We start from the raw sequence: 14,938 nt of genomic DNA, 5'->3' as shown, positions 1-14,938 counted from the left end.
TGCCCTGAAGAGAGGCAGCACTGCAGAGTGATTGTATATACTACACATCAAAATTTGCTGCAGTTTTAAACCCAGAAAGAAAATTTATTCCTGGAGTACCTGAACACTGTAACTGCATGACCTGAGTCTATACCTGCTTTTGGAGCCATGTGACTATGTAGTGCTGACATCTAGTGGCCAGACAGACTTCACTACAAGAAAAACTCCTCGAATGTCCTTGAATTCACTGCACCAGCACGCTAGGTGAACAAATTGGTGCAATAACGACGCAGACACATATCACCGGCTTGCTTACCTAAAACCGGACAGTGGTCTCTGTAAAATGTCCCTCCTTTGGCATCCTGGACACATTTGAGGTCCGACTAAAAGGGGAAAAAAAGATGGAACGGATTAGATAATTAACCAAGGTAATTCCATTAAAGGGGAATAGTGATGGATAATGACACTGAGAATTTATGCACTTCAGTTGCAGAGGCACATCAGTTGCCTACAATACCCACAATATCAGTGCCCTAAGCAACTTGGCATATGGCAGGAAATTGAAACACTATACTGCTACACGGAGAAAGCATCATATCATTTGTGATGACTCAGATGTGCAGCCACTGTAGCAGAGTTAGAGGGCAGAGATCATCATAAGACAGTGCAAACGCTCCTCTGAACTGATGGATCGCCAAAGTCATAACTGCAACACATCTCAGTAAATTAATAACTGTCTCTTGGACTACATGCAGCCAGCGGGATGTGTTTGATCTTATAGTACTGTGGACATGAAGCAGGCATCGCAACAACAGAGGAAACGCTTTGGCCTCTCATGCTGCGTTTGGAAAATACAGTAAGCAGCAATTCTTTTCTATTCCTTTGCAGGATTTATCCGATCTTCATAAAATAAAGCCGAAATAAAACAGTCAAGACGGGGGGTCTAATCCATGATTTACTTAATCCAGAGGCAGATGCCACCTACCTTCCTTTCAATCTATTAGAATAACAAAGGACAAATCTGTTATGCAACTGAGAAACCCGATTGGCCGCTTTCATAAAAAGGAAGAGGCAGTCTGCACCAATGAAGGACACGCTTTTCATCTGGAACGCGTGTGTAGCTGAGCCCACGACATCCCCAGGAGAATGTCCCCCTTTTCTAAAGTTGACCTCCATGTTCACCGTGTCCCCTTATAAAGCAGAAGGAACAGATTGCCTTTATCATGCAGATACCTCCCCCTTCCAGCTGCCTGGACAATAGTGCCGTACTCACGATGGCTGCGTGGCTCTCACAAAGGCCTGGCAGTAAAAGAAAGAGCCTCAGCTCCACGGTTAGATACAAAAGCCAACTGACAGCTGATCTTTTGTGTGAATCCGTCTGTGTGAGTGAGTTACTGAGCATGAGGTTCATACTAGAAGTTTGCTCACCATTCCCTCAAAGCCAACTCTGTACAGGTTCTTGGCCCCATTGTCCCACAGTACGTAGGCAGCGCTGTGAGGGCTGGCCGCACTCCAGTCCTGGATCTCTGTTACCTGTAGAGAGAGGAGGGAGGAGATGAGAAGCAGCAGAGGACACATTAAAAGCAGGGTGTTTTAATCTGAATTACATGAAAATAAAAATTTTAGCATACTATATGTGAGGAGGAGGAGGCTGATGTCTGTATTATTTCAAAAAAGTGCTTATCATCCTTTTAAACATGATAATGAAACACAATGAAAGTAAAGACGCTCAATAAAACAAAGCTCCAAAACAACATTTTGAAGTAAATCTAGTGTTTGTTTTATCGCATGCTCTCCATGTTGCATACAGCACTACACAAAACTCATCCCTCATTTATTTATATTCTGCTATAAAAATGGGAAAGAGGTGCACTGAAATGTGCAAAGATACAAGAAATATACGGGTTTGTAAAACACCAAAGCTCTTCTCTGGGTGTTGGCTCCCTTTTGCTCCGTTCTCTGTCAAGATGAGCCCACACTGCTTTAATAATGTGGAGGTCCGGGCTCTGAGGCGGCCCATCCATGACTGAAAGTGTTCCTCTGAGTGTTTTTCTAAGCAAGTATGTTTTTGCTGCTGAAAAATGAAGCCATTGCCAATATGTTGCTTTCCAGATGGTAGTGCACAGTGGGTTGAAACACAGTCCCAAACCTTGACAGAGCCTCCGCCATGTTTTACAGACAGCTGCTGATGACCTGAACCAAAGATTTCAAATTTGGATTCATCACTCCATGAGATCTGTTCCCTCTGATTTGCAATCTAGTTCTTGTTTAATTTGGCATACCTCAGCCTTTTCTTCCTGTTTCCCTTCCTTAAGAATGGCTTTTTGACAGCCACCCTTCCAATGAGATCATTTCTGATGAAGCTTCAGTAAAGTGTATCAACTGAAGGGTAATGTGAATCTCCCCAAGACTTTTGCACAGTACTACGTTGTTTCACATTCTCTGCAAGTTGTCCAATTACTGAGTTTTTAAAGGAAAGTTTATTCTCTAAACACTAAGAAATATTAGGGGTGGGACTAATCAAGCACAAACCCAATTAGGTGTTGATGTATGGGGTCACAATTAGATTATGTTTTAGTTCTCCCTGAATTTGCATTTTCACAGTCAATGCTAAACCTTTTATTGTTTCCACAGTTATTTATACCTGTGCAACCTCCAAGGATATTTTAATGAAAACAAATAAACAAATAGTGTTTGTTTAAAAAGAAAGAGAAAATTTGCGTTGTTTAGCCAAAGTGCAGACAAAGCATGTTTATAAAATACATGAGTGAGGTTTTAACTAAAAAAAACCCCCAAAAAGAACCCATAAGGTATCATGTTTTGTTGCTTTTGTTATTGGAGTTATTTATTTTAAAATCTCTATAAATCCCTGAACATCAGTACACAGATATTAAAGCACCATTACACAGTTGTAACAAAGTGTCATCTGACACCATGTCCCAAATTCCCACTTGCTTGTTTTTACACACTTTGGAAACATACAAGAAACTGCCTTACAAAGACACTCCCACCACTACCAGACCCTCGTTTATACAGAGATATAAAAAAACCAAAACATTTATTTGTACATGATAAATATAATAACGCCAAGTGCTATTTGTTCCCAGAGAGAAGGCTGTTCTGTGGTGATGCACTATTAAAATATTAATAAACTCCTAGTAGCTGGCTGCGCTAAACTTCTCAGTATGTGCATCCAAGTTTTATAATTAGAGGGGAGTGAGTGGAAATCAGTCAGGCTAGTCTTGACTAGCTTGTAGGTCCAGTCTAATGATAAAACTATCACTAAAGACCCCGACAGCGTCTTTAGAGATCCTTTTTTTGATTTAGTATTCACTGGATTAAACCATCAATAATGCTATACATATACATTTGTTATGAGAACATGACTTTTAGCTGTAAGCTAACTAAAATGATGTGTTGCAGGCATAAAAAAGCAATAAGCTATGAATATTGGACTTCAAAATCCATTCTGCTTTGAAAGAAATAAGGATTTTTACAAGACAATTCTCTCCTCATCAGAAGCAGCTCAGAGCTTTCATATCGCCGAGGAGATGCTGTGGAGGAATAAATTATTTCTTTAATTAAAGGCTGTGCCTTAAGTAAATACAGAAAACAAACTATTAAATTATGTTCAGCCCCCTTCTAGTGTTAATTGATTAATGGGCCTTAGGAGGTAATATTCATGCTAACCTAACAGAATATCTAAGCTGCAGGACATGTAATAGTGGTTTTCTGGAGAGCATACTGCTTACAGCATCATAAAACTGTAATGAGATATGCCATTAAATAACACAGCAAAATGAAGTCTTAAATTGCCTAGAGGGACTCTTAAATTGAATACTCTGGGGACTGGACCAGAGTCAAAATACACGCACTTTACAGCACAGCAAGAGCATAAATCTAAATAGACTGCGCTAAACAAATTCAACCTCATCAGACATCGCATTACTTTCTAATGACATATTTAAGGAGAGAATAACCTGCAGCAAAGAAAGAGTGTTTATAGTCACAGAAAAGATGAACAGGAATCAGCAGCGTGAACCTAAGGGGAGGAAAACAGGCGTTTCAGTGACGCACACGAGGTTATTACCAGTCCTGTGTGGAGGACCTGACAAGCAAATTGAAGGGTAAAGTTGGATTTTTGTATAGAAACAAATCCTGTTTCTCATTTTCTACTCGTGAAGACAACTGTACAATTATGTCTGCTCTTGATTATGGCCGTATTGTGCACATCCACGCCTCTTCCTCCCCCTGTGGTTACCACAACAGGCCCGCACAACATGCAGAAAACCTGCGATGTGAGATAACACCAACATGCCTTCTGATAAAAAACATTTGGAAAAATGCTGAAGCGATACATGTAGATGTGCACTGCTCAAAAAAAATTAAGGGAACACCCAGTCATCACATTGTAGGGAATGGAGTTTGTAGACATATAATACTCTTTCCTTAACCCTGCTCAGTTATTTTTCTTTAGTTTTGTTTTTTGTTTCCTTGTAACATCAGGTAGAATCAGAGAACACCTGCAGCACAGGTAGTCCAGCTCTTTCAGGATAGCTCATCCAAAAGTGCTGTAACAATACCCCCATTACATGGGGGGAACTGGACTGGGCTCTAGAAGGGCATGAACCCAGCAACAGAACCCGTATTGGCTTGGTTGTGTGAGGAGGAACAGAAGACGCACTGCCAGAGTGCTACAAAATAATCTCCAGCAGGTTATTTCATGTGCATGTTTCTGACCAAAGTGACACAAACACATGACGTCGGGACACATGAAGGTGTCCCAACGTCCTTGGGAGACTTTAGTGCTCACAGGCCCGCACAGTGCAACTCAACTGACATTCACCAGAGAACTGACAGGTCCACCACAGGCACCCAGTTCTCCCTACAGATGAGATCAGGTTTACACCGAGCACATGTGACAGGCATTAAAGAGTCAACATCATCCAGTATGACCGGTTTGGCAATGGGTCAGTGACAGGCAGGTTCCACAGATCTTCATATGTAAGCTAACGGTACCCTGACTGCTGTTACACACCAGGATAAAATCCTCAGACCCGCTGTCACACCTTATGCTGGTGCAGTGAGCCTTGGTTTCATCTTGGTTCAAGTCCGTTCTTATGGGAAATGCAGCTAAATCTTTACAATCAATTGTCACCTAGTTTTCTAATTTTGCTTTTAAATTTCCTTTTGCTGTCCAAAGTAACTTAAAAGTACAGAAGGAGCAATAATGGACTGATCTCTTTGTGTTACGCTCCTAACATGTTGAGTCAAGCAGTGAACTTCCTGTTTTGTTTCAGGCTACTGTGCTCTTTTTTTAACCAAACCATATCCTGGGATATAAGATTGTTTTTTCCTGCCTAGGATTTTTCGTGAAAAAGATCTTTGAGATTTCTCTGGCAGGTTTGCTAGGCCTGTATTACCTCCAAGGATTTATAATCCTTTTAGTTGTACAGCTTTAAAATAAAGCAGAGACAGTTTTGCCTGTAATTCTCAACGCTATCCATTAGTAATCTCGTATATTTATCTGAACAAACAAAGCTCACTTGTGAAACAGGATTTAGTGGAGACAAATTTCCTGTCTTTTTATTACCATTGATGTTTGAGTTGAGCACTGTTTACCTTTATTGAATGTCTCAATACTATGGTTGTTAAAGACGATTCTAAGTGACTGGGGCCCAGACGAGCTCTCAGATGAGCAATTTTATTTATAAAATGTTATTTATAAAATTGCTCATCTGTGCTTCTCCGGAAAGCTACAGAAATAGTAAACCCAGAAACACTTTTGTAGGCACTGAAAGCACATCGCTTTGCCATCCTAGAAAAATGGTAGTGTGCTTGCTTTTGGCTTGGGGAGGAAGGAAAAAAGAAGGCACGGTTAGAGACTCCAATTTTTCTGGCAGCTTCCCTTACCTTTCCTCTCCTCCCATTCCCTCCATCCTGATCTTCCCATTGCCAGTCAACTCCTCTCACAACCCGACCACCAGCAAAGATTCCTCTGGCTGTGATTTTCTTTGACTTGCGACGTGACTCCAAAAGTACTCTGTCAAGACAAAATACGTTTTATAAACGTAGGCCATTATTGTTTATTTGGACAAGCATTAATCACATGCGCTATACCCATCCGTAAATCCGTAAGGGTTTCTGGCAACTGTGTTTAGGTGGACTCACATGCATTTTAATTATGTGTAAATACTGCAGAGGAGTGCCTGTTGCACAATAATTACTAAATTATATGCCGCTATTCCTCCAGCCACAGCTCGTCCTTAACTGTGTGCCTTCTGTCCAACTTCACTTTCAGTACATGGGACTCTGTTACCGTCCTCTTTTGTCACGCAGCACCTCGTGTTTGATTGAAGTAAAAGATAATAAACAAAAGACTTCTGTCACAGTTAGGTTGGATTTAGACTTTTGCTGGGAATTTTGTAGAGCCTGTAATGTAACCTACGGAAGTGTTTGACGTTGTCGCCAGTATTTATGCTTGTGTGTGGTGTATTATGTGGTAATTACCGTGTGATCATGTCCTGGTGTTTTACACGCAGTGCCAGCGATCCAATAGAAATAAATAAAATGCTGGGAGTTTTTTCCCTTATGGGTCCCAGCTCTTATTTCCCCACTTCTTTGTAAATTCCTTCACATTCAGTCCGATAGTTTTGGCAATCTCCCTCCAGGAATCTGCTGACATTTATGAGTCCTTATATTGATGCTATGATTATTATTCTTTATTTTGAGACAATAATTGTTATTCTCTCACTGATAAATTTTAAAACTTTGGCGAAAAAGTAGCTGGAAATGTAGAGGACAAATCGATAGAATCAATAGCTGTAGGCCACATCGACCTGATGTGTAGTTAACTTCTAGGGAGGTGTGTAGGGTATGCCGTAGGGTATGCCATATGTTACATCGCAAATTTCCAGCTAAAGCAGTTAGAAAGGGACTGGAATTGATTTTATTTTCTAGTCTTACTGACCACTCAAGGAACTTTACACTACAGCCAAAAACACAAATGCATGCATACAGAGCTTTACTGAACTTCATGTATTTAACTCAATTTAGAATTACCAGTCAAACTAACATGCATGTTTTTTGCAGTGTGGGAGGAAGCTGTAGTCCCCAGAGGAAACCTACGCAGGCACAGGGAGAGCATACAACCTCCACACAGTGATGCGCCAAACAACCCAGAACCTTTTAGCTGTGAGGCAGCAGGGCTAACCACAGCATCACTGTGATAGCTGCCTTTCCTTTTACCATCTTCTCAGGTATTTTTTAAAATCACAAACACACAATATCACAGTGAATAACGATTAGCTCTCATTAGCTCTCTAGAAGACAAAAAGTTTTTATGCACTCAAAATCAGACACACTAAATTTTTGGCACAGCAAATGAAAAGTAAGAAGTTAAGTACTCAAACACACCATTACAATGCTCTGAGGCATGCTCAAAACACCAGCATAGCTATAAGGAAAACAAATTAATAGATATTGGCAAATAAAACCTCCGACAGAGCTCTAACAATCAAAGACAATATGAGTATTGGTAGACGTAGCAGCTGGACAGTGTAGGTCTAACCAGTGCAAACAGCTTGTGGCCTCTAACCACTCCCTCATCGGCAGTTACTGAAAGAATCTAATGTGGTGTAACAAAACACTCTTCCATGCAGTAGGAGCAGTGTGAGTCAGGGAGTCCTCAAGCACCCATTGTACATTATGCAATGTCTGTCTCAGGGGAAATGCAGTTGAAAAGTCTACCAGCTGTTGGACCATGTGTTCATTTACTAAACTACGGTGTTTAGCTAATATAGGCCTGAAATGGATGCATCAGAGTACTGACGGTATAAGTGGAATCACAGTCAAGCGCTGGTTGTGCAATTTAGGAAGTAAATACTCTTCCAACAACATAAGCATCCTTACTCTTCATCTACAGCACAGAGAGCAGCCCCCTGGTAACTTTAAGTGCGGCCCATGAGCAACCGTGATCCGGGAGCTCGGGGTGAGACCAAAGGAGAATTTCTCTTCCATTTCAGCTCTTCTGTTCTTGTTATCATAGCAGAGAAAACCTCTCTAACACTAAAAAAAAATACAAAACTATAAATCAATGGAAAATCCTGCAGGATATTACTCAGACACTTTTTTGCTCTCAAACATATGTTGGCACTTAGTCTATAAAACTTAAAGATCCTCTCATAGAGGGCAAGGCAGAGTAAAATTCTCTTCTGCAATTTGACCTGATCTTACTTGTGTGTGAATTATTTAGTAACAAAGTTTCTACTTTCAACTTCTGAAAAATTTATCAAAGCAGTAATTCAGATGAAGGATATAAAAACAAAATTAGTTTTCACACATAACCATGTCACCTGTAAACAGCCGCTCTGGCACATTAATTTGATTTTGGTGAATAAGACAGAAAAGACTGATCACATCAGATGTCACATGCTCCTGCTGTCATCTGTTTAATTCACGCAGTTCCTTGTGAAGGATTCATGACAAATAAAAGATGTTTTTGTAACATTACCTAAGGTTCCTGACAGTGTCGGTACTTCTTGAAGAGTCTTTACTGTAATCCTACCACTTCCTTTACAGTAAAACCAAAATTGTGAGGTACATGATCTTACCCATGTCTCTTAAGATTTTTTTTAAAAGGTATTTTTAGACATTAAAATTAGCTTTCAACAGACAATAAAGCCCAAAAAAGAAAACAATGGGGACATACTGACACAATTCAATCTGACTGTCAACATCACAACTTCAGGTAAATACTGATAAAAATATAAAGTGTGGCAGAGTCACTCTCTGAAAACTAAATAATGTGAAAACACTGGATTTCACATGCCTAATGTTATTTTTTCACATCCTGAAGCAGTTATAATACTATATATTTCTATTTTATTAATATAATGTAAGGTGTCAAATACCTAACAAACTGCTATTCCTCATGTGCAAAATGTGTCTATAAAAATCAATCTGAAAAAGTTCTGAAATCTTAATTCAAAACATAATTTATAATAATTCACTACTATCACATTTCAATGGAATAAAGGTGGTATAATGTAATGGCTGCCCCCTAATAGTCAACCGAGATTCTTTTCAAACGGGAAAAAGGGGTTACTCCAAGACATCACAAGACAAACTCTGCAGCAATACTTTGTCTAAACTTCAAAAAAGTAAAACGCCTAACATTTTCCACTTAACACAATCACAAACTGTTGTTGGCAGGTGTGTTGTTTTGTTTGCCAACTTATAAAATATTTTTCATTACTCTATAATGCGCTGACACCATCTCAAGCAGTTTTTTGTTTTTTTTTCATAGCCACCCAAGGGGATCTGACCTTGCACTAAAGGGAAATCACTTGATTTTTTTTCTATTACTGGTGCTTAATTAAACTTATAATACATTTTTGAAATCAAATGGACAAAAACTTTAAGTAGCGCAGACTCTATGGTTTTGCCTAAAAGTATATTTTAAATCGTGAAAACAATACCATAAATGTGTAATAACTAGTCGACTAATCACTTGAACTGACAACTACTAGTACACAAGGAAAAGAAGCTGCATTCATCCTCCAGGAGACAAAAAAAAGGATATATGTTCTCTAAATGGGAAACACTGCACTAATATGATTTTTGAAAAGGTCTGACTGATCTTAAAGTGAGGCTGAGTTGTTGCCAGGCAACTGAGGGCTGGGAGCATAGAGATAGACACAGTCTGCCTAAAAGGCAGGGTGCACAAAAGACCCACAAATGTCATACACACACATGGCTACACAGAGTGTGTAAAGGGGGAGACCAACCAATCACAATGAAATACAGGGATTACCTGGCTACTCTGTGTCTACTTTATAATTGTTGGGTCTACGATGAGGAACAATAAGAGCAACTATTGCTAGGTTACACTAGAAAAGGGCTGTAGTAAAGGGCCGATCGCTGCATACAGATGAGAGAGCAGGGAATAAAATGTGACACACTTTTGCCTCATGTGATTTTTCGCCTCTGTTCACATGGCAATCTAGAATTTTATATAAATATTAACTAACCTCTCGCTGCCTGGGGTGGTGATCCTGTAGAACCGGTGTCTCAGGTGATGCTTGTCTCCATGGTAACAGGTTGTGCAGAGGTCGTAATTGGTGCACTCTGCACATTTCCAGCGAATACCAATGATGGGCTGTTGACGGCAGGTGTCACACATGGTTCCATCATGCTTGATGCCTGAGGGAGCAGGATTAGTCAAAATTTAAACATAATGATGTGCACAATACACATCGGTAATATTACTGCAACAACTTTTCAGCACTTTGCTACCAGCAATGTGCATGCTATGAGTTCAAAAAGAGACATATTCTTCATACTATTAAAGAGCATGATAATGGATTTATGAATATACTGGCAGTTGGATTTGTTTTGGTTTTTTTGCAGCTCCTTAAAATCTTTTCCCCTTCAGCATGTCCTTACAGGTTGATCAACAGTGTAAATTACTGCAGGAAACTGCTCCTTATCCAGTGACTAACCAGGGGGTGGATATGGGATGTCTGTCAATGGGACTTGTACTGAGAGAAGTAATTGGATTGACATGTATTGCTATTGGTCCTTAAAGCCACATCATGCTTCTAATCCTTTACATAATTAGTACAAAAGTGTATCCAAGCAGTGTGAAGTTTCGAGTCATGAGATGTGCTGACATGTTTACGACAGTGACTCATTTTCATACCTTCTATACAAAGCTTTCACTGCCTGTGTACAGACAGGATGTAAATATAAATGTGGTAGCTCGTCTCAAATGGTGATCTTATTATATATTCTTAAAATATTTGTAAGGAAGTTGCTTCTGAGAAACTTGAAATTACTGTTGTAGCGCCAACTCTCTGTTATTCTTACACATTGTAAAAGCTCCCAAGTTAAGCCCCCCCCCCAAAAAAAATGAATACATTTTTTAAAAAAATCCCGTAGCTTGCAAACTGAGGACCCCTCTGTTACATTGGAAGCCACTTCCATGAGACTAAAACTCAGCATGAAAGTGCGAGCAGAAGCATCCAGCTGATGTGAAGTTACCTGTTGGAGCACTGTCTAATATCCTCACGTCATAAGCTCCAGAACAACGGTAGTTGGCAGCCGTCCCGTTATCCCAGACAACCACCACCTCCTCTGGACTTTCAAAACTCCTAACGGTGCCGACATGTCCCTCTCCTCCATCCTGCTTCCCCCACTTCCAGTCAGGTCCGCGAACCACTCTCGCTCCAACTCCTTCCATCATGGCTCGGTTATTCCTGCCGGTGGTCATTTAAGAAAAGATGTCGCAGAGGTACAACAATCCTTAAAAGTTAGCGAGCTAGCACTCTTTGCTAGCCAACTATGTGTGCACTGGTAGAGAGTTTCCAAACGCAAGCGAGAGCAAGTCCTAACAGGAAGGAGACTGGAACAATCCACAAAGCTAGCCTGTTAGCTGTGTGTAGCAGTAGTTAGCTACCCAAGGAGAATTCTGGATCTTCTCCCAAAAACTATTACAACAAGCTAGCGTCAACCTCGAGCCAGTGGCGTCCAAGTGTTGCCTCTGGCAGTGAGAAAGTTAATACCCCAAAGGCTTGAAAGTAGCCAACAGCTAGTGCAGATAGATCTCAGTACTCAGCAAACTCCCAGTCCCTCTCCTCCAGTCCACACACTTGAATCCCACCTCTTCAACTTAGCAGGCTAGTGAGCGGAGTTGCTAGCTATCGCTGCTAGCAGGATAAAGCTCTCCTGGCTCCCTGTGGCCGGGGTGAATGTGCTCCTTTTCGATGTTGCTTGTCCTTATTATTATAGTCTGCGATGCAGAAAAAACCCTCCGACATGTATCCTTTATCAGCCAGAGACGGTGCCATAGACTACTCTCAGAATAATCGCGTCGCCATTATAGTCAATCACCGCTCAGACAAGCAACAACTAGCTCCGGAGCTGGACGATAAAGCACGAAGACGCGAGGCTTGGAAAACAAGCGAGTCCAGCCATTGCACATGCGCACCTGTAATATAGGCATATGGACCATCGCCAACTCATTATACATGTATTACCGATTATTATTTTTTTATAAAGTTTTTTATGTTCTTAACGTGTTTTTCTTTAACTATTTTTTTTCTTAATTTTCTATTTGATTTTTATTGTGATTATTCCTCGTTTTTATTTATTTTGTTTTCGTGTTGTTGTTTTTTTTGTATTATTATTATTTTTACTGAAATAAATTTAATACATGGCAATCATTTTGATACATATTATAATATCAGGGTTTTAAATATTTTGGTGATGAACATTTATATAGCTCCATTTAACTGCTTCACTACTTTTCCAATCAGAATGACAATTTAAACTCTCCCACATTTTAATTTAAATGATTTCACTAGTAAAGAACAACAACAATAATTATAATCACAATTATAATCATGATCATCATGATCATCACCAACTCTCTGGATGTACTCCTTCACTGTTTCTCCCCTGCACATGTCCACACTATCTCAGCCTCTTTGTTTCTCTAATTTTGTCTCCAGATTGTTCATCCTGAGATGTCCCTCATAAGTACTCAAATTACCAATCCTGTCCATCCATCCATTAACATCTTGAACCCTCTAAGCTCCAGCTCTGCCTCCTGCCTTTTTGTTAGCCTCCCAGTCTCCAAACCAAACATCATAGAAGGTCTCACTACCATATTGTAAAACTTCTTTCACTCTTGCTTCTACCCTTCTGTCACAAATCACCCCTGACACTCGTCTCCACCCACTTCACCCACTCCACCCTGTCTGCACTCTCTTCTTTGACTCTCTTGTGCTGTTTATTGCTTTGGATGGTTGTCATCTATCTTCATGCATGTTCAGATTTACACCTGTCTCCCTCCTGTTCACACGCATGTATTTGCTCTTGCTTCTACTGACTTTCATTCCTCTTCTCTCCAGTGTGTACCTCCACCTCTCCAGGTTCTCTTCCACCTGCTCCCTATTCTCACTACAGATCACAGTGTCATTTGCAAACATAATGCATTCAGAGTCCTACTTGACCACATCTGTTATTGCTACTGCACAGCTCACCACTATCTCACTGTCTCCATACATGTCCTGCACCACCCTCACATACTTCACTGCCTCTCCTGACTTCCACATACAATACCACAGTTCCTCTCTTTGTACTATGCTTTGTCTAAATCCACAAAGACAAACGGAACCTCCTTCTGATCTTTTCAAATTATTATCACTATTATTATTATTATTATTGTTGTTGTTGTTGCTGCTGCGTTATTTATATAGCACCTTAAGAAACAGAGTTTACATAGTACATTGACAGATAAGCAAAAGCAGAATACTAAATTAAACATTAAGTGTACATTTTCACAGACATGTAGTCACAAATGATTGAAGGAAATAAAAACAAAGGATAATCACAATCTAATCTAGTCTAATAACAAACAGAAATACATTTGATAACAAAAAGACTACAAAGGCTCAGAAATGCAACATTTTTGTGTTCATAATTTCAAGAGCCCCAACACCACTGACTGAAATGCACTCCCAAACCATGACATTGCCTCCACCGTTTTTACATATGGCTCTGCCGACCTTGTCTGTACATATTGAGAGGGATTTGAACCAAAAACTTTATTTAATTTGGATTTATCGCATTATTAGGTCGGTTACCATTGATTTTTAGTCCAGTTTTTTATTTTCTCTTGGATTTTTTGATTTTTGGTGGGCTTTTTGCAGCCATATGAATTGACACGAATGTAGAATGAAATGGGATCTAACACACAAAAAAGGTGTAAGTCACGAATGTGTAAGTCAGAGGCCACCTTTTTGAATTGTTTCAAGTGAGTAATAATGTATACTGTAGTTATCAAGACACATATTGATTGTCCATTTATTTATTAGGATTTTTAGAATTTTTCTATCTGTACAGTCAAATACCAAATATATTAATAGGATACTGAAGAATTACTGAATGAAAGCTGAGCTCACAAATAAAAAAATGTTCTGATGAACTACATTTACCTACACTAGAACATATTTAAGGTAACGTCCATATTCAGTGTAAGCAGTTTCAGCCTTATAGGTGAAACTGTATTCATCATCTTATGTTTTCCTTGTATACAAAATTATGTATTAAACTTTAATCACCCCAGATTACATTTAAAAATGTGAGATTAGATGATTTTTTTTAATTGTCTGTTTAAAAATTGAAAGGACTAATTCTCATATGAATATGTTCTACTTTATGCGAAAGACTTCTCTCAGGTTATTAGCGCACTAGCTTTGTTAATGGTGATCTAACATTTGTTTGTACTGGAGATTTTGTTCCTTTTTATTTACACTGCAAATGAAAGAAAAATTCTTTAAATGATCGCTGTCTTGGGTCCCAGGAGCAAAGCCTTCCACAACGGCTTTCAATTAAAAAACCAATCAGATTAGATTACACTGATTTCCAATCCAGCTGAATATACTACATATTCAATATACTGAATGATTTTAACGCACTGTATGGCCCTTGGATCAAAAATGCTCTTTAAGCCCAGTGATTCCCTGTTTTTGGACTTGTGAAAAACTGATAATAATAATAATAATAATGTATTGAAGCTTTTTAGCTCAGGTTGCCTGTCTGTGGGAATAGATTGGAAAACAGAGTTGCCATAAGGCCCCTCCAATTAAATTAAACTATACAAATTTCCACAAGGTAAACACCTCCACTGGTCCCCATGGAGGTGTGTACCCGCTGGGGCATTTGCCTGTTTTGCTTGGTAAGTAAATTAATTTCACCCGGTACTACCACTGCAGTAAGTATATTTTCTGGAGCTCAATGTGCACAGTGATGTTGCTGCTGTTTTTCCAAACACCTTTTTATTGATTTAACTCGCCAGCTTTAGTTTCGCTTTAGTTTTTGGCTGAACCGTCAGCTTTCCAGTCCCTGTGCTGCACTGCGGGTCTGTGGACTGCAGGGGGCGCAGGGATGATTC

General features: G+C 39.6%; 1 protein-coding gene across 6 annotated transcripts in view; it reads right to left on the bottom strand.

Annotated features, from left to right (window-relative positions):
- The window catches only part of mib1 (MIB E3 ubiquitin protein ligase 1), a 59,568-nt gene extending 47,639 nt beyond the window's left edge, over positions 1-11,929 (bottom strand). For all 6 annotated transcript variants that reach the window (XM_031734723.2, XM_031734724.2, XM_031734727.2 and 3 more), the window contains exons 1-5: positions 11,023-11,929; positions 10,011-10,182; positions 5,893-6,022; positions 1,408-1,512; positions 296-362 (exon numbers count right to left, since the gene is read on the bottom strand). In XM_031734723.2, the coding sequence (XP_031590583.1) occupies positions 296-362; positions 1,408-1,512; positions 5,893-6,022; positions 10,011-10,182; positions 11,023-11,251 (703 nt within the window). In that variant the 5' untranslated portion in view covers positions 11,252-11,929. The remainder of the gene's footprint in view (positions 1-295; positions 363-1,407; positions 1,513-5,892; positions 6,023-10,010; positions 10,183-11,022) is intronic.
- Positions 11,930-14,938: the final 3,009 nt, after the last annotated feature.

This window comes from Oreochromis aureus, linkage group 18 (assembly GCF_013358895.1).
Source record: "Oreochromis aureus strain Israel breed Guangdong linkage group 18, ZZ_aureus, whole genome shotgun sequence".
Classification (NCBI taxonomy): domain Eukaryota; kingdom Metazoa; phylum Chordata; class Actinopteri; order Cichliformes; family Cichlidae; genus Oreochromis; species Oreochromis aureus.
The sequence above is the reverse complement of the archived record's forward strand: the minus strand, read 5'-3'. Positions and strand labels throughout refer to the sequence as shown.